The sequence below is a fragment of the Pseudorasbora parva genome, chromosome 6 (assembly GCF_024679245.1).
Source record: "Pseudorasbora parva isolate DD20220531a chromosome 6, ASM2467924v1, whole genome shotgun sequence".
NCBI lineage: Eukaryota > Metazoa > Chordata > Actinopteri > Cypriniformes > Gobionidae > Pseudorasbora > Pseudorasbora parva.
Genome location: NC_090177.1, coordinates 40,608,303 through 40,628,366, shown reverse-complemented (window position 1 = coordinate 40,628,366; position 20,064 = coordinate 40,608,303). Strand labels below are relative to the sequence as shown.

General features: G+C 43.4%; 2 protein-coding genes across 5 annotated transcripts in view; one reads left to right on the top strand and one right to left on the bottom strand.

Moving 5' to 3' along the window:
- LOC137079021 (glutathione hydrolase 7) overlaps nt 1–20,064 on the top strand; it is a 209,213-nt gene that overhangs the window by 110,773 nt on the left and 78,376 nt on the right. The window lies entirely within an intron of this gene.
- Nucleotides 374–20,064, bottom strand: part of zgc:114123 (uncharacterized protein LOC569174 homolog) — a 23,927-nt gene continuing 4,236 nt past the window's right edge. For 2 of the 4 annotated variants that reach the window (XM_067447379.1, XM_067447383.1), the window contains 11 exons: nt 19,484–19,651; nt 19,267–19,347; nt 15,303–15,429; nt 15,143–15,222; nt 13,086–13,116; nt 12,682–12,758; nt 10,177–10,296; nt 8,867–8,934; nt 8,765–8,792; nt 8,573–8,697; nt 374–738 (listed from right to left, as the gene is read on the bottom strand). In XM_067447379.1, coding sequence (XP_067303480.1) covers nt 570–738; nt 8,573–8,697; nt 8,765–8,792; nt 8,867–8,934; nt 10,177–10,296; nt 12,682–12,758; nt 13,086–13,116; nt 15,143–15,222; nt 15,303–15,429; nt 19,267–19,347; nt 19,484–19,651 — 1,074 coding nt within the window. In that variant the 3' untranslated portion in view covers nt 374–569. Of the gene's footprint in view, nt 739–8,572; nt 8,698–8,764; nt 8,793–8,866; nt 8,935–10,176; nt 10,297–12,681; nt 12,759–13,085; nt 13,117–15,142; nt 15,223–15,276; nt 15,430–19,266; nt 19,348–19,483; nt 19,652–20,064 lie in introns of all 4 variants that reach the window. The other 2 variants (XM_067447380.1, XM_067447382.1) reach the window with 2 other exon arrangements.

The window sequence follows — 20,064 nt, the reverse complement described above, 5'->3', positions numbered from 1 at the left end:
GTATTTTTAAAAAGTATATTTGTATAAATAACATTTTAACAACAGTATATTTATTGAACCATAATGCATTCTTTTTTATCAAAATAAGCAGGCAATAGTACAAACTTTGCTAAAGTCATTGTTTTGAATAATTGTATTCAAGTATTAACTAAGACATTATTATAACCATTATTAAAGCTAAAGTATAAGTATTAATACTGTGTATTTTGCCGTGTGTGTAGGTAAAAACCTATATCTATATGCGCTTCTACACAAAGAAAAGGTAACGAATAAAAAGTATGAAATGTCATTTGCATTTGTTTTATACCACTGAAAAACATCCTTGTGGGTTTTTGCCATATGTCTTCACACTGCAATGAAGACTGTCCTTCACTTGCACACAAATGTTTAAATAAAAATTTATTTAATTTTGTTCACAATGTAAAAGCTTAAAACTTGCAAAAGTGAAAAACAGAAACGTTTCGAACCAACATGGTGCCACACTGTAAAGAACCCAACAACAAAAAAAACACAAACACCGCTGACACAAAAATAAAGGAACACGTAAAACGGAGTGCGTGATGACAGGGTCATATCTCCTGAGTGTCTTTGATGGGACAGCTGGACAGAACAGAGTCACACGCCTCCAATAAATCCTTCTGGCAGCTCACACAGATGTCCTGACTGTACCAGTCGCGCATAGCCCGAGCCTGAACAGATGTTGAGTCGTTCCCGCAGGACACTAGAACCAGAGGAATCCTGAGGGACAGAGTAGATAAACCTTACACAGAGTCACATACAATTATTATACAAATAGATGAAAACACACAGGTATGACCAATCTCTGCATATCATTCTGCAAGTGATGAAAATTGGATATACTTGGAGACATTGTAGTCAAATGTCCAGTATTTCTATATCAATGGGCATATTAAGACCAACTGGGAGATTTATTTGCCTCCATCCATCATGAAAACCGTTCATGCTGTGTGTGTAGCATCTTTGGATGGTAATTTAAAAAATCAACTAAAGCTAAATCAACAAATTGACTACAATTTTTTTTACTTTCTGTCATTAATTCCTCACCCTCATGTCGTTCCAAACCAGTAAGACCTTCATTCATCTTCAGAACACAAATTAAGATATTTGATGATATCCGAGAGTTTTATTAGTTCAAGTATTCACACCCCCTTAAATATTTCAGTTATATTGCAGCCATTTGCTAAAATCATTTAAGTTAATTTTTTTTCTCATTCATTTACACACATCACCCCATATTGACAGAAAAACAGATTTGTTGACATTTTTGCAGATTTATTAAAAAAGAAAAACTGAAATATCACATCCTAAGTATTCAGACCCTATGCTGTGACACTCATATATTTAATAATAATAATAGATTTTATTTATAATGCACTTTTCATTCCGCAAAAATCTCAATGCAACAAAGGGGAAAAAATAACAACAACAAAAAATGAATAACATGTAAAAATATAGAATACTACAAACAATCAACCAACACAGAAAACAGAACAGAGACAGAGCTGACGGTGGACAGAGACAGAGCTGACGGTGGACAGAGACAGAGCTGACGGTGAACAGAGACAGAGCTGACGGTGAACAGAGACAGAGCTGACGGTGAACAGAGACAGAGCTGACGGTGGAAAGAGACAGAGCTGACGTTGGACAGAGACAGAGCTGACGGTGAACAGAGACAGAGCTGACGTTGGACAGAGACAGAGCTGACGGTGAACAGAGACAGAGCTGACGGTGGACAGAGACAGAGCTGACGGTGGACAGAGACAGAGCTGACGGTGGAAAGAGACAGAGCTGACGGTGAACAGAGACAGAGCTGACGGTGAACAGAGACAGAGCTGACGGTGAACAGAAACAGAGCTGACGGTGAACAGAAACAGAGCTGACGGTGAACAGAAACAGAGCTGACGGTGAACATAAAACAGAGCTGACGGTGAACAGAGACAGAGCTGACGGTGGACAGAGACAGAGCTGACGGTGAACAGAAACAGAGCTGACGGTGAACAGAAACAGAGCTGACGGTGAACAGAAACAGAGCTCACGGTGAACAGAGACAGAGCTGACGGTGAACAGAGACAGAGCTGACGGTGGACAGAGACAGAGCTGACGGTGGACAGAAACAGAGCTGACGGTGGACAGAAACAGAGCTGACGGTGGACAGAAACAGAGCTGACGGTGGACAGAAACAGAGCTGACGGTGAACAGAAACAGAGCTGACGGTGAAAAGAAACAGAGCTGACGGTGAACAGAGACAGAGCTGACGGTGAACAGAGACAGAGCTGACGGTGAACAGAGACAGAGCTGACGGTGAACAGAAAACAGAGCTGACGGTGAACAGAAAACAGAGCTGACGGTGAACAGAGACAGAGCTGACGGTGAACAGAGACAGAGCTGACGGTGAACAGAGACAGAGCTCACGGTGAACAGAGACAGAGCTGACGGTGAACAAAGACAGAGCTGACGGTGGACAGAAACAGAGCTGACGGTGGACAGAAACAGAGCTGACGGTGGACAGAAACAGAGCTGACGGTGGACAGAAACAGAGCTGACGGTGGACAGAGACAGAGCTGACGGTGAACAGAGACAGAGCTGACGGTGAACAGAGACAGAGCTGACGGTGAACAGAGACAGAGCTGACGGTGAACAGAGACAGAGCTGACGGTGAACAGAGACAGAGCTGACGGTGAACAGAAACAGAGCTGACGGTGAACAGAAACAGGGCTGACGGTGGACAGAAACAGGGCTGACGGTGGACAGAAACAGAGCTGACGGTGGACAGAAACAGAGCTGACGGTGGACAGAAACAGAGCTGACGGTGGACAGAAACAGAGCTGACGGTGAACAGAAACAGAGCTCACGGTGAACAGAGACAGAGCTGACGGTGAACAAAGACAGAGCTGACGGTGGACAGAAACAGAGCTGACGGTGGACAGAAACAGAGCTGACGGTGGACAGAAACAGAGCTGACGGTGGACAGAAACAGAGCTGACGGTGGACAGAGACAGAGCTGACGGTGAACAGAGACAGAGCTGACGGTGAACAGAGACAGAGCTGACGGTGAACAGAGACAGAGCTGACGGTGAACAGAGACAGAGCTGACGGTGAACAGAGACAGAGCTGACGGTGAACAGAAACAGAGCTGACGGTGAACAGAAACAGGGCTGACGGTGGACAGAAACAGGGCTGACGGTGGACAGAAACAGAGCTGACGGTGGACAGAAACAGAGCTGACGGTGGACAGAAACAGAGCTGACGGTGGACAGAAACAGAGCTGACGGTGAACAGAAACAGAGCTGACGGTGAACAGAGACAGAGCTGACGGTGAACAGAGACAGAGCTGACGGTGAACAGAGACAGAGCTGACGGTGAACAGAGACAGAGCTGACGGTGAACAGAGACAGAGCTGACGGTGAACAGAGACAGAGCTGACGGTGAACAGAAACAGAGCTGACGGTGAACAGAAACAGGGCTGACGGTGGACAGAAACAGGGCTGACGGTGGACAGAAACAGAGCTGACGGTGGACAGAAACAGAGCTGACGGTGGACAGAAACAGAGCTGACGGTGGACAGAAACAGAGCTGAAGGTGAACAGAAACAGAGCTGACGGTGGACAGAAACAGAGCTGACGGTGAACAGAGACAGAGCTGACGGTGAACAGAGACAGAGCTGACGGTGAACAGAAACAGGGCTGACGGTGGACAGAAACAGGGCTGACGGTGGACAGAAACAGGGCTGACGGTGGACAGAAACAGGGCTGACGGTGGACAGAAACAGGGCTGACGGTGGACAGAAACAGAGCTGACGGTGGACAGAAACAGAGCTGACGGTGGACAGAAACAGAGCTGAAGGTGAACAGAAACAGAGCTGACGGTGGACAGAGACAGAGCTGACGGTGAACAGAGACAGAGCTGACGGTGAACAGAGACAGAGCTGACGGTGAACAGAGACAGAGCTGACGGTGAACAGAAACAGAGCTGACGGTGAACAGAAACAGAGCTGACGGTGAACAGAAACAGAGCTGACGGTGGACAGAAACAGAGCTGACGGTGGACAGAAACAGAGCTGACGGTGGACAGAAACAGAGCTGACGGTGAACAGAAACAGAGCTGACGGTGGACAGAAACAGAGCTGACGGTGGACAGAAACAGAGCTGACGGTGAACAGAAACAGAGCTGACGGTGAACAGAGACAGAGCTGACGGTGAACAGAGACAGAGCTGACGGTGAACAGAGACAGGGCTGACGGTGGACAGAAACAGGGCTGACGGTGGACAGAAACAGAGCTGACGGTGAACAGAAACAGAGCTGACGGTGGACAGAAACAGAGCTGACGGTGGACAGAAACAGAGCTGACGGTGGACAGAAACAGAGCTGACGGTGGACAGAAACAGAGCTGACGGTGGACAGAAACAGAGCTGACGGTGAACAGAAACAGAGCTGACGGTGGACAGAGACAGAGCTGACGGTGGACAGAGACAGAGCTGACGGTGAACAGAAACAGAGCTGACGGTGAACAGAAACAGAGCTGACGGTGAACAGAAACAGAGCTGACGGTGAACAGAAACAGAGCTGACGGTGAACAGAAACAGAGCTGACGGTGAACAGAAACAGAGCTGACGGTGAACAGAAACAGAGCTGACGGTGAACAGAAACAGAGCTGACGGTGAACAGAAACAGAGCTGACGGTGAACATAAAACAGAGCTGACGGTGGACAGAGACAGAGCTGACGGTGAACAGAAACAGAGCTGACGGTGAACAGAGACAGAGCTGACGGTGAACAGAAACAGAGCTGACGGTGAACAGAGACAGAGCTGACGGTGAACAGAGACAGAGCTGACGGTGAACAGAGACAGAGCTGACGGTGAACAGAGACAGAGCTGACGGTGAACAGAAACAGAGCTGACGGTGAACAGAAACAGAGCTGACGGTGAACAGAGACAGAGCTGACGGTGGACAGAGACAGAGCTGACGGTGGACAGAGACAGAGCTGACGGTGAACAGAGACAGAGCTGACGGTGAACAGAGACAGAGCTGACGGTGAACAGAGACAGAGCTGACGGTGAACAGAGACAGAGCTGACGGTGAACAGAGACAGAGCTGACGGTGAACAGAGACAGGGCTGACGGTGAACAGAGACAGAGCTGACGGTGAACAGAGACAGGGCTGACGGTGAACAGAAACAGGGCTGACGGTGAACAGAAACAGAGCTGACGGTGAACAGAGACAGAGCTGACGGTGAACAGAAACAGGGCTGACGGTGAACAGAGACAGAGCTGACGGTGAACAGAGACAGAGCTGACGGTGAACAGAAACAGAGCTGACGGTGAACAGAGACAGAGCTGACGGTGAACAGAGACAGAGCTGACGGTGGACAGAGACAGAGCTGACGGTGGACAGAGACAGAGCTGACGGTGAACAGAAAACAGAGCTGACGGTGAACAGAGACAGAGCTGACGGTGAACAGAGACAGAGCTGACGGTGAACAGAGACAGGGCTGACGGTGAACAGAGACAGAGCTGACGGTGAACAGAGACAGGGCTGACGGTGAACAGAAACAGGGCTGACGGTGAACAGAAACAGAGCTGACGGTGAACAGAGACAGAGCTGACGGTGAACAGAAACAGGGCTGACGGTGAACAGAGACAGAGCTGACGGTGAACAGAAACAGAGCTGACGGTGAACAGAGACAGAGCTGACGGTGAACAGAGACAGAGCTGACGGTGGACAGAGACAGAGCTGACGGTGAACAGAAACAGAGCTGACGGTGAACAGAGACAGAGCTGACGGTGAACAGAGACAGAGCTGACGGTGAACAGAGACAGAGCTGACGGTGAACAGAGACAGAGCTGACGGTGAACAGAGACAGAGCTGACGGTGGACAGAGACAGAGCTGACGGTGAACAGAGACAGAGCTGACGGTGAACAGAGACAGAGCTGACGGTGGACAGAGACAGAGCTGACGGTGGACAGAGACAGAGCTGACGGTGAACAGAAACAGAGCTGACGGTGAACAGAAAACAGAGCTGACGGTGAACAGAAACAGGGCTGACGGGGGACAGAAACAGAGCTGACGGTGAACAGAGACAGAGCTGACGGTGAACAGAGACAGAGCTGACGGTGAACAGAGACAGAGCTGACGGTGAACAGAGACAGAGCTGACGGTGAACAGAGACAGAGCTGACGGTGAACAGAAACAGAGCTGACGGTGAACAGAGACAGAGCTGACGGTGAACAGAGACAGAGCTGACGGTGGACAGAGACAGAGCTGACGGTGAACAGAAAACAGAGCTGACGGTGGACAGAGACAGAGCTGACGGTGAACAGAGACAGAGCTGACGGTGGACAGAGACAGAGCTGACGGTGAACAGAAAACAGAGCTGACGGTGAACAGAGACAGAGCTGACGGTGAACAGAGACAGAGCTGACGGTGAACAGAGACAGAGCTGACGGTGAACAGAGACAGGGCTGACGGTGAACAGAGACAGAGCTGACGGTGAACAGAGACAGAGCTGACGGTGAAGAGAGACAGAGCTGACGGTGGACAGAAACAGAGCTGACGGTGGACAGAAACAGAGCTGACGGTGAACAGAAACAGGGCTGACGGTGAACAGAAACAGAGCTGACGGTGAACAGAAACAGAGCTGACGGTGAACAGAAACAGGGCTGACGGTGAACAGAAACAGAGCTGACGGTGAACAGAAACAGGGCTGACGGTGAACAGAGACAGAGCTGACGGTGAACAGAGACAGAGCTGACGGTGAACAGAGACAGAGCTGACGGTGAACAGAGACAGAGCTGACGGTGAACAGAGACAGAGCTGACGGTGAACAGAGACAGGGCTGACGGTGAACAGAGACAGAGCTGACGGTGAACAGAGACAGAGCTGACGGTGAACAGAGACAGAGCTGACGGTGGACAGAAACAGAGCTGACGGTGGACAGAAACAGAGCTGACGGTGAACAGAAACAGGGCTGACGGTGAACAGAAACAGAGCTGACGGTGAACAGAAACAGGGCTGACGGTGAACAGAGACAGAGCTGACGGTGAACAGAGACAGAGCTGACGGTGAACAGAGACAGAGCTGACGGTGGACAGAAACAGAGCTGACGGTGAACAGAGACAGAGCTGACGGTGAACAGAGACAGAGCTGACGGTGAACAGAGACAGAGCTGACGGTGAACAGAGACAGAGCTGACGGTGAACAGAGACAGAGCTGACGGTGAACATAAAACAGAGCTGACGGTGAACAGAAACAGAGCTGACGGTGAACAGAGACAGAGCTGACGGTGAACAGAGACAGAGCTGACGGTGAACAGAGACAGAGCTGACGGTGAACAGAGACAGAGCTGACGGTGAACAGAGACAGAGCTGACGGTGAACAGAGACAGAGCTGACGGTGAACAGAGACAGAGCTGACGGTGAACAGAGACAGAGCTGACGGTGAACAGAGACAGAGCTGACGGTGAACAGAGACAGAGCTGACGGTGGACAGAAACAGAGCTGACGGTGGCAGTATCATGCTGTGGGGGTGTTTTTCAGCTGCAAGGACAGGACAACTGGTTGCAATCGAAGGAAAGAAGAAGTACAGGGATATCCTGGACGAAAACCTTCTCCAGAGTGCTCAAGACCTCAGACTGGGCCGAAGGTTCACCTTCCAACAAGACAGTGACCCTAAGCACAGCTAAAATAATGAAGGAGTGGCTTCACAACGACTCCGTGACTGTTCTTGAATGGAGCCCTGACTTAAACCCAATAGAGCATCTCTGGAGAGACCTGAAAATGGCCGTCCACCGATGTTTACCATCCAACCTGACAAAACTGGAGAGGATCTGCAAAGAGCAAGGGCAGAGGATCCCCAAATCCAGGTGTGAAAAACTTGTTGCATCGTTCCCAAAAAGACTCATGGCTGTATTAGATCAAAGGGTGCTTCTACTAAATACTGAGCAAAGGGTCAAAATACTTAGGACCATGTGATATTTCAGTTTCTTTTCTATTAAATCTGCAAAAATATAATAGTTTTTTCTGACAATATGGTGTGCTGTGTGTACAGTAATAAAAAAAAGAAAAGAACTTAAAATGATTTAAAAATTAAAAATAAAATAAAGGAATAGGACTTATATTTGATTCAAGTTTGTCTTTTGACCCACATATACATTATACGGAAATATAGCTAGACTTCGCCCTATGCTATATTTTCCCATCACAGAAAGGCTTAAATCAACAGTTTAGTTTTTCCCCGCATTGATTACTGCAATGCACTTCTTGCTGGAGTTCCTAAAACCACATTTAACAAACTGCAATGGGTGCATATTTCTGCTGCTAGGATCCTGACTGGAGTCGGGGGAAAAAGTCCCTACGCAGGCTCAAGGTTCTGCATTGATTTTAAAATCCTTATTCTCACATACAAGCACCGAATCTAAGCATTTTTAAATCTAACCTAAAAACTAACAATTTGTACATGCTTTGCATTTCTGTGTACTTTATTTTTCTATATTTTTAGTGTAAAGTGCCTTGCACTATATAAATTAAGTTTATTATTATTACTTGTCTACTTACCAGACTGAATTCCAGGACCAGCGTTCATTCCAGAAATTTCTTTGGCTTTGCTCACCATCTTTCATCACTATTTGCTTGAAGAAGCTCAGAGGAAGGTTCACGCAGCGCTTGGAGGGCAGACGCATCTGTAGAGAGATCACATGACACAGATGCCATCTAAACATTCAATACGTCAGAACGCCTCCAGCTTACCTCTATACAACAGCGAGGACACACAACCCTGTGAACACACAGCAGAAATGTCACGACGGCTCGTTTCCTCCTGAGCAGATTCAGAGAAATGAGTGATCTTACCTCCGACACAGAGAGCAGATGTTATGCCACGTGAAATAAAGGCTTCTCATTGCACAGCAGGAACAAACCTAAGAAGAACAGACTTTTAGGCTCTGTACATTCAGACAAAACTTTTGGCACGTCCAGATTTTATCCAGGTGGGTTTTTGAAAGTCTGGGCAGCAACAAAAAATGTAAATAAACTGATTTAAACCACATTTGGAGGTGGTTTGAAATGCGATTCCAATCAGATTTTTACAAATGCAATTTAGTCTGGCTACTCAAACGGCTAAAGTATTCATACTGTGTATCCAACAGCATGTCCAAAGATTTCGGTCATGACTACAGAACATCACAATATACAACAATCAGGCATATATTATGACTAATTGGGTCCCCATAATGTTGGTCCCCGTTTTGCTGCCAAAACAGCCCTGACCTGTCAAGGCATGGACTCCATTAGACCCCTGAAGGTGTGCTTTGGTATCTGGCACTAAGATGTTAGCAGCAGATCCTTTAAGTCCTATAAATTGCGATTTGGGGTCTCCATGGATCGGACTGTTTGTTCAACACATCCCACAAATGCTCGATTGGAATAAGATCTGTGCAATTTGGGAGGTCATCCAAGAGATGTAAAAGAAAATGTGATTCCTCAGACGAGGCCTCCTTCCATTGCTCTGTGGTCCAGTTCTGATGCTCACGTGCCACTGTTGGTGCTTTCGGCGGGGTCAGGGGTCAGCATGGGCACCCTGACTGGTCAGCGGCTGTGCCGCTCCATACGCAACAAACTGCGATGCTCTGTGACACCTTTCTATCAGAACCAGCATTAACCACTGCAGACCGGGAACAGCCCACAAGAGCTGCAGTTTTGGAGATGCTCTGACCCAGTCGTCTAGCCGTCACAATTTGGCCCTTGTCAAACTCGCTCAAATCCTTACGCTTGCCCATTTTTCCTGCTTCTAACACATCAACTTTAAGGACAAAATGTTCACTTGCTGCCTGATACATCCTGCCCACTAACAGGTGCTATGATGAGATGATCCGTGTTTTTCACTTCACCTTTCAGTGGTCATAATGTTATGCCTGACTGGTGTATACCAGTCTCCTGTCGGAAGAGTTCTGCGCTGAGACTCAACAGGGCGCTTATTTGGTGAGCAAGCTCACGCCCCTCCATTTTTCCTGCATCTCTTTTGAAAGCCTCGTCACATACGTCATTACCAAAGCAGCCCATGCGGATAGATGTCTGGACACACAGATCTCATCTGACCACTTGCAATGAATAGTGCGGACAGTCTGGCTGAAAAGGTCTGATTTAGATCCAGGACTTCTCACCCGCCAGTCCTGGTATCTGTCACACATCATGTTCTTCAGATCTCCTTTTTCGCCAGAACTGTGCATTTTCATGACGTCAACGATCGTTGTGAGAACAGACGCCTTGTTACTGCTCTTAACCTTGGAGAAGAAAGGTTCAGTACAGAGGTTAAAATAAATAATACTAGTTTACATAATAATAAATATACATAATATTTTGGGGGAGAATTTGTACTGTAATGCTGTTAAAACCAAATACTTAACTTTGACATTTAAAAAGGTTAAAAAAACTAAAACAATTGACATTTTCATGTCAAGTCACCTTTATTTATATAACGCTTTTAAAATGCCGAATGCTTCAAAGCAGCTTCACAGTCTCAAACAGGACAATATTGCAACAGAATTAGATTTGGCTGTACAGTCGTTCTGGAGAAAACAGTGATGTTTTCAGCTTATTTTAATTTATCATATAGTGTCAATGCAGGCCGATCAGTGATATAGTTGAATATTTAGTATCCCCAACTGAGCAAGCCAATGTAAACTTAGAAGCAGCTACAAAGTACGTGTCATATTAACTTAGGGTGTTTTCACACTTGGTCCTTTTCAGGGGTCTGAGCGCGGTTCGCGTGATTTTTGGCCCATATGTGAACACTCCTAACGATCTCAGACCCCTTTAAAGCGAACCGAGCCGAGACCATCACGGGAGGTGGTCTGGGTACGGTTCGATCTCATCTTATGGTACGGTTCGCTAAAAACACGCAGTCTGAACACAAACCGCTCTGGGCTTACTTGATTTTTTCTGTTCTTGAATTCTAATGTAGTTTGGTCATCAGATGCCTCCGTACAAATCGGCTGTTCATCGCGGCTGATTCTTCTGACAAATCTCTACAAATTATTCGTTCACAACATACACTTGTTTATTGCAATTTCAACCGCTTCCGAACTGTGTGAGAGAGACGCGGCTGCGCGCCAGTTTAAAATGGTGTTACGAGCACACACACCTAGCGCATGCAGAAGCAGCTGTCACAGCGCGTGAAATAAACTGAATCTTTAGCGTCTTATTGCATTTATTTTAAAGCGTCAAAAACACACAAGTTTCACATAAACAGGTGGTTTTGTCTTAAATGAATGTAAACATCTGCATTAGCCTAATAAAAGAATCAGTGGAGAATATGAAGAATATGCAGTTCTTCATACAGTGAAGAATGCGGTTTTATTTTTTCATGTGATTATTCCATTTCTTTCTTGAATGCTGCTTTTAGGCATATCTATACTTTACCTGGGAAATTGAAAGCAGTTTATTTAATTTGCATCTTTCTTTTATTTTTTTATTGTGTTGTTTATTTTTTGTATGCTGATGTTATCATTGCCTTCTGCAATAAAATAAACATGAATCAAGGAAAACAATTCAAATGTTAGTTGAAAAGAAGGACGTGTTATATAGCTAGTGCAAGAATATGTAATATTATATATATAGGCCTATATATATATATATATATATATATATATATATATATATATATATATATATATTTTTTTTTTTTTTTTTTTTTAAGATAAACTACTTAATACAACAGCATTTGTACTGTCATAAAGTAATAATAATCTTTACAAACAAATATCTTGAGTTACTGAGGAACAAACAAACTGAACTGGACTTGATCCAAAAAGCAACAGTCTGAACACAAAGGGGTCTGAGACCACATTCCTACTAAAGGGGAACAAAAATGATCTGAGTCCTCTTTCAGAGACAGGGACAGTGTGAACGTAAAGAGAACTGGGTCCTTTTTCACTTGGTTCACTTCTTGGTCCACTTAAAGGAGTCTGAGTTCGGTTCTTTTAAAGAGGACCCAAGTGTGAAAACACCCTTAATTCCTCCCCAATACTATTTTTTCTTTATCCTATTAGAAGTAAAATCTATGTTCTAAAGTTTTACACCGTCAGAATTTTTTTTTTTTGACAAGTTTCTTTAAAACGTTTTTCAATTCAAGAAACTTTAAAGCGAATTATTTTGAAATTGTATGAAGTATTTTTATTTTCACAATTCACACAATTTACTTTTAGTAGCTTTTTGGGTGGGTACTTTTAATTTAATAAAAACTTTGCCATATTATCTGTACTTAAACTTGAGTACAATTTCTTAGTACTTTACACCCCTGAAACATTATAAGTATTACGAGAACATGGAAAAAATTACGCTGAGAAAGATTTTGCTGATATAAAAAGGGCAAAAATTAAAACAAGACTGCAGTCTTCATCTCATGTAACTAATGTGCCCAAGTAAAGATTTTAAGTAGGGTGACCAAACGTCCTGTTTTCAAGTCCTGTCCTGGCTCTAAATAACAATTTTACATCCATACAGAGGGGGCATACTTTAAATGTATTGAAATGAATAAGGGCTCATTAAAGTAAACTTTGAGTGTCATTTGAGGATCTCCTTGCCAGGCCAAGTGTCCTGGTTTTTGGTAATCAAAACATGGCCACCCTAATTTCAAGTGTCATTTCCGTGATGGTAATGTGACGCACCACTTTGAAGAGCTCCCTGTTGCAAGCAAAAGATCTGGTCCGGCGCTTCTCTGTGCAAACGCTGAGGTCTAGAGGGACTGGATGACACAACATAACACATTTAAGAAAATAATTATACTTTTGGTAAATATCATGAAGAAAAGTCCAGATCATCTTTCATCAAATCAAAAGAAAAAACGTGTTCCCATTAATCTCCAATAACTGTCATATCATTTATGTACTTGTGGGCATTATGTATTAATGGGTTAAATGTACTTAATTCTCATTAAAGCAATTTTTAAAATATTTTTTTCTTTAAATTATATATTCATTATTTTTCTTTTTTTGCAATTTACTTATTTGGAGGTCAAATGTAACAAAGTCTAGTCAGGTTTTACCTATTACAGCACAAATCAAGATCTCACCTGTACGGCTGGCGTCTTGAACAGGAGTTTCCTGCAGTTAGGGAAAACATTTTACACAACTATAAAACTGCAAAGTTGCAAGTTTGCATTTGTGTAAGTACTGTTAGAAATATGAAGAGGACCAACCTGTGGCCTGCTGCACAAAGCTGGTTTCAGTTGTTACCCAGGTAAGTTCGAGATTAGTTTGAGCAAACTCCAGTTTTTCAGGCTCAAGAGGGTGGATTGGTTTTTAGCGGTGTTCATCACCATGGTAACTTACACTACACGGCTAACCTGCTCTGGAGCCGGTTTATTCTGGGTTAGGGATGGCAAATCCAAACTGGACCAATCAGCTGCAAGTAAAGACGCAATAAAGCCACACCCCCTATGTCGATTTGCAGTTTATAGTGAAAAAAACGTTAGAGACAAAATTGCTCCTTCTTTGGTGCTAATTATTTATTATATTTATAATATACGAATTATAATTACTTTTAATTAAAGGGTTAGTTCACCCAATAAGGAAATTTCTTTCATTAATGACTCACCCCAATGTTGTTCCACACCCGTAAGACCTCCGTTCATCTTCACACACAGATGAAGATATTTTAGATTTAGTCCGAGGCCTTTCTGTCCCTTGTATCCAAGTGTATGCACACTATACTGTCCATGTCCAGAAAGGGAATGAAAACATCATCACAGCAGACCATATGAGACATCAGTGGGTTAGTTAGTCTCTTGAAGTATCGACAATACATTTTGGTCCAAAAATAACAAAAAATACGACTTTATTCAGCATTGTCTTCTCTTCTGGGTTTGTTTTCAATCATCAAATAAAGATTCAAACGGTTATGAATCAGCGGATTGATTCGTATCGCCAATGTCACGTGATTTCAGCAGTTTGACAAGTGATCCGAATCCTGAATCATGACCGTTTGATTCTTTATTTGAGGAACACAGAAGAGAAGACAATGCTGAATAAAGTCGTATTTTTTGTTATTTTTGGACCAAAATGTATTGTCGACGGACTACTTTGATGATGTTTTCATTACCTTCTGGACATGGACAGTATAGTGTGCATACACTTACATTTAAAGGACAGAAATCCCTCTGACTAAATCTAAATCTTAAACTGTGTGTGAAGATGAACGGAGGTCTTACGGGTGTGGAACGACATTAGGGGGAGGAGTTAATGACAGACATTACATTTTTGGGTGAACTAACCCTTTATAATGTATTCATATAATTATTATATTAATTGAGAAAGACAAATGAGTAGACAAATATTATTATAAATATAAAACATGCATTCATAATTCTTTTAAACAACGTGTATTCATTTGACCTCTTTGTGAACCTATAACTATTAGGCATATTTCTTTGATTCACGTCATGCATTGATATAGTCAGATATTTTTTAAGCTGCCTTCTTAAACGCATTTAATTTCATGATTTTCAAAACGATCTCTCAATCTTCAGAAGTGAATCTTACAGACACTGTGATTGGCTGTTTGTCTCACGTGTCACACTTTCAGGTGCACGCGCTTCAGAGTTAATCGCTGACTCTGGATTAAACCGGAGTCGACTGAGAACGTTTATACCGAGCTTTGAGAAACGGTTGAACTTGATCTAAACCAGGTTGGATTTGTCAACACTAAACTTACTCTGAAACTCAGAGTTTGCTCAGCTAGCTTCATGCAACAGGCCTCTGATCTCACAGGAAAACGTGTTATGTTATAAACATATGCGATTTCGTTTGAATTCGTACAACTCCCCCATCCAACCCATAACGATCCTCCTCTAACCGCACCCCTAAACCGCATACCCACCTCCTAGCTTCATGCAACAGGCCTCTGATCTCACAGGAAAACGTGTTATGTTATAAACATATGGGATTTCGTTTGAATTCGTACAACTCCCCCATCCAACCCATAACGATCCTCCTCTAACCGCACCCCTAAACCGCATACCCACCTTTGTGCATGAGCAAACTGCAGGAAAAACGTACAAGTGAAAATTCATACGATCTAGCCACCAATTCACCAAAGCGTAAGAGTTATGAATTGCCATGAGACTCATACATCTGAACGGCTCCTGTGTGGAGATGACTTCAGAAAAGAGTCATCTTTAGCCTCTTCATTAACGGAGGAGACATCCGCTGCTTAAGGAATCAAAATGGTCAGTGGTTTACACATTTAGGGGCTACCAATACAACCTTGAATGAAGCCCAGAGTGGAGTACATTGGTGCGCTGGCTCTGTGTTGTGTGCCAGGCGTTTCCAGTGGTTGACGGAGCGAATCTCCTCCATAAGGAGCTCATGTGGACTGCTCTGCTCTTTGGGCTTCAGTCTCATCTTACGCTCTGAGGCCTGAGGAAAAGGGAAGCAAAACCTTAGAAATCTGATGCTGAAGTAATCTGGAGTACATTTACAATTGCTCCCAAACTGCAAGCCACAGGGACTGGATTAGATAGTCTTTATATGGCAGGTGGTTGGATGAAAAGGGATTGGTGAAGTCAACCCAAAAAAAAAAATGGCAAAACTTATTTCAAGTCAACCAAGATGCAAGTTTTTACATGTTGATGAAAATTGGAAAATTTGAAAGTTTAAGGCAGGGAAGGCAATATTTTTCATAAACACTATTATTCTGGTTGAAACTAATCACATCCTGATAGCAATCAATAATAGAAGTGGTCTAAATATTAAGGGAACGTGCTGACTTCTTGTGACTTTAGCTCATTGACCGTATCCCCCCAGAGTTAGACAAGTCCATACACACCGTTCTTTTTGTTTCCCTTTTCTTTTCTTTTTTTATTGGATATTAATATATAGACAAAGAATGAGTCCGTCATAAAGCAGAATACACACCACTCTCATCACCGTGCCATAACTCTGTGTGACACACACACTGCTAGCCTAGCTCAGCATGAAGACTGGAGATAAACGACTCCAGCTAGCTACTGCTCAATAAGAGACAAAACAAAGGCAACATTTTCCTATTTACATCTTTTTATTTTCCGTCGGTCTTAGTGCATGATGTAACTATAGTCAAGTCAACTTTATTTATATCGCGCTTTTACAATGACATTTGTTTCAAAGCAGCTTCACAGTGTTAAACAGGAAAATTTTGCAACAAATTAGATTTGGGTGTACAGTTGTTCTGGAGAAAACAGTGATGTTTTCAGCTTATTTTAATTTATCATAGAGTGACAATGTTGGCAGATCAGTATTACAGTTTACAGAATTAAAGGATAACTCATCTTTGTTCATTACAAAGGGGTAATTAACAGATGGTTACCGAGCAGATCGTTTCATGAAAATCGAATGTAAAGAGTTTTATCTCTAAAAACAGATTAGCTTATAACGCTTGTGTAAAATTAAATCGCTAGTTAATACCACTAACAAGGCCCAAAATAGCCTCACACTAACACGGTAGCATAATGAGGGTCCCTACATGCAGACCGAAGCATTGAGAACTTTGTGAGTGTAAAACAATTTAATAAGAAGATACTTTATAAACATAGTGCCTTACGCATTTACAGACAGCAGCCATCTTGGAAAACAGTCCCGACGAGGCGAGCCACGAACGCTGTGAAACTGAGCAAGCCAAGCCTAAGGTGACAGCACACACACTATACACATCACAAGATTTAAATAGGAAAATGTTGGCGTTGTTTTGTCTCTTATTGAGTCTTTGTCTTACTCCAGTCTTTGTGCTAAGCTAGGCTAGCGTTGTGTGCGTCACACAGAGATATTGCACGGAGATGAGAATGGTGTGTATAGAATAAGCTTAAGTCCCAAAAAGTCGGCGTGAACCTTTAAAACATTTACATGGATCTTCTGTGGAAGTCTCAGGACCAAAAATGTGTCAATCACTGCATTCGTCCAACATATGCATTTATATACCTCTGCGCACCTGCCATGCAGAGTTAGACAGACGTCAGTCACCGACTGCTACAAACAAACAGCAAGTGCCGCCTTTTACAGTTTCTCCTGACCAAAAACAACGTTCATGCCATGCCTGACCATCATTATCATGATTTATATTGAGATTATCATAGTAAAAGTCCACACACTCCCTTTTTTATCACCCCCATAAATCATTAACAATCTCTCTAAACGAGCCGCTCCAGATTTCCCCCTACTCTTAGCTAAGCCCCGCTCATGATCTGGCCTATTAGCAAAGCATCTGCTTCCTCTCTGTAGTAGCTGGAGATCTACAATGGCTGCGTCCAAAAATGTATATTCTCGAGTAGGTACTTTTTTTTGAATAATTACTGGCTACTTAAAAAAGAAAGCTCTATATACAGTATGAGTGCGTGTAGTATGAATAAAATCTGGACACTACATTCTCCATGTTGTCATTATCGTGTGATCTACCAGCGTCAGTTGCGTTGCTTCACTGCCATTCACAAATCCTCTCCCGTGGCCTCATGGGATAGTAAAGTGTTCATCGTAAGCACACTTGCCAGAAGTAGGTGATCATCTGGGGAGTTTTTACCTACTCTTATGAGCACTGAATTTAGACATACTGTTTTTCGCCTACCCATGTAGGGAAACATGCGATTTCAGATGCAAACAAAGGGTGCGTTTACATGCACGTTCTTAAGCCGATTATGCCTAATAAGCCGACAGTGAACACAGTCATGTAAACGCGGTAACCCGTTTTCTTTTATCGGAGTAAGGTCATAAACGGCGTAAGCATAAACCGATTGCGATGGGTAGTTTTTTGCCTCTTACCTGATTTTGCGCTGCATGTAAACGCATTAACCTGCTTTCTGTCAACTTATTGAAGTGCGCACGTGTGATAGGGGACATAAACGCAAACTCAGAGCAGATTTAAACACATCCAGACAGAGTGAGCGAGCGTTTTGCCTGAAATAAGGACATATATCACAAACGCAGACTCTTTTAAGACCCAGAAAATTGTAAAGATGTCTTCTCATCTCCTGCAGCAGAAGAAGAAGAGGTTCAGTCAAAACGCCACATAACTGCATACGGGATACTATGAGCCGTAAATCTCCCGCTGACACGCTTTATTAAACATCACAACTGACATTTGATACGGACATTATTATTTTTGACGTCACTAAAAGGAAATAACCCGGTTTATTAATAAAGTCATGTAAACGCGGTTTACTTGCATTGTCAGATTACTGGTTCGCATGTAAACAGGGAAAAGGATTATTTCAATAAGCTGATTTTTTTTTTGAGTTATCAGTTTACTGGTGTGCATGTAAACGCACCCAATGTCTGCGTCAGAGAAACTTTACAAACGTTCTGTTATTGGATGTACCAGCAAACATAACCGTCTCCAGAGACTCCCAGCATCTGAGCCACAGTGGTTGACCTTCATGAGGGTCAGTTCAACACTGGATTTGCACTAAAGTTATTTCTAAATCAACGTAACGCCACAAAAACTACAGCTATGTACCCACTAACCCTTCAGGATCATCCAGTTGCATTCTAAAAGTCTCTCTCTAGAAGTGTCTGACTCCAGTTCAAACACATCAGAAATTGTCAATAGTGGTGTTCAGCCTTTCATTTCGGCTGCGTGAGATTGTCCAGTTTTAGCGTTGCCAGAGTATCCAAAGCACGAGCTATAAAAGCTCCACCCTCTTTTAGAAAGGAGGCGGGGAGCAGCAGCTCATTTGCATGTAAAGGGACGCACAAATGGGGCAAATTTGACATGCTATAATAAATTACCTTTGAGCTGAAATTTCACACATTCTGGGGACACTTGAGACTTATATTACATCTTCTAAAAGGGGGCATAATAGGATGCCTTTAAGTTTTGTTAGAATTTTGCTTAATGCTAACAGGCTTCATGTCAAACGTCGCATGAACAAATAGGAAAATGGGTCATCACTTCCTTCTGCTGGTTGGAGAAAGTGTTAACGGCAGAACGAACTGATGACCATATACATAGACTTTTAAAGGAAATCAACTAACCTAGCTCATGATTTTAATAGTTTTTATTTAGTTTAATTTAATTTTAATACCTAAAATGTTACACAGATGAAAAAAAAACAACTTACTTGGATATCAATCTACATATGCGATTAACATAGGTTATGCTCATCTTTGCAGACATCTTGAGTTAAACAGCTCTATATTAAAGCATGTACAAAAGACTAAAAATGGCAGCCTGTTTTAAACAATACAGCAGATGTATGTGCATAACCATTATGAGCAAGTTCTTCTCACCGGTCGTAGTTTTGGCCGCGAGCGGATGAACTCTAGGAGAGTCTGGTGAGGGTCTGGCTTTCTCTGGCTGTCTCCCACATCCTACAAATGCAAGGATGTACAATTTAGACGTACATCTAACAAATTCTCAAGCCATTAAAAAAACAGAATATATTGGCAAAAAAAAAAAGTTTCATTAATTCAAAAGTTATATAATAAAGACAGACTGAACGCAAACCTGAACTTTCCGCAGTGTGTATCGTCTGCACTGGATGTCCCGCAGAAGCTGGTTGAATGGAGGGGTCTCGTCAGGCAGAGTGCTTTTAGTTAACGTCGCTCTCTTCGCTAACGGCTGCAACACGACCCCTCTGCTCAACTCATCCACTAGATCCTTCCACGTGGGCATCTGCAGTGTGGAAACTAGACACTAAAACTTCTTTCCCAAGGCTTTTGCTGTAATATATAATTATAATATAAAGACATGTATAACAATGGGCAAGCGTAAGGATTTGAGCGAGTTTGAGAAGGGCCAAATTGTGATGGCTAGACGACTGGGTCAGAGCATCTCCAAAACTGCAGCTCTTGTGGGCTGTTCCCGGTCTGCAGTGGTCAGTCTCTATCAAAAGTGCTCCAAGAGGAACAGTGGAGAACCGGCCACAGGGTCATGGGCGGCCAAGGCTCATTGATGCACGTGGGGAGCGAAGGCTGGCCCGTGTGGTCCGATCAAACAGACGAGCTACTGGAGCTCAAACTGCTCAAGAAGTTAATGCTGGTTCTGATAGAAAGCTGTCAGAATACACAGAGCATCGCAGTTTGTTG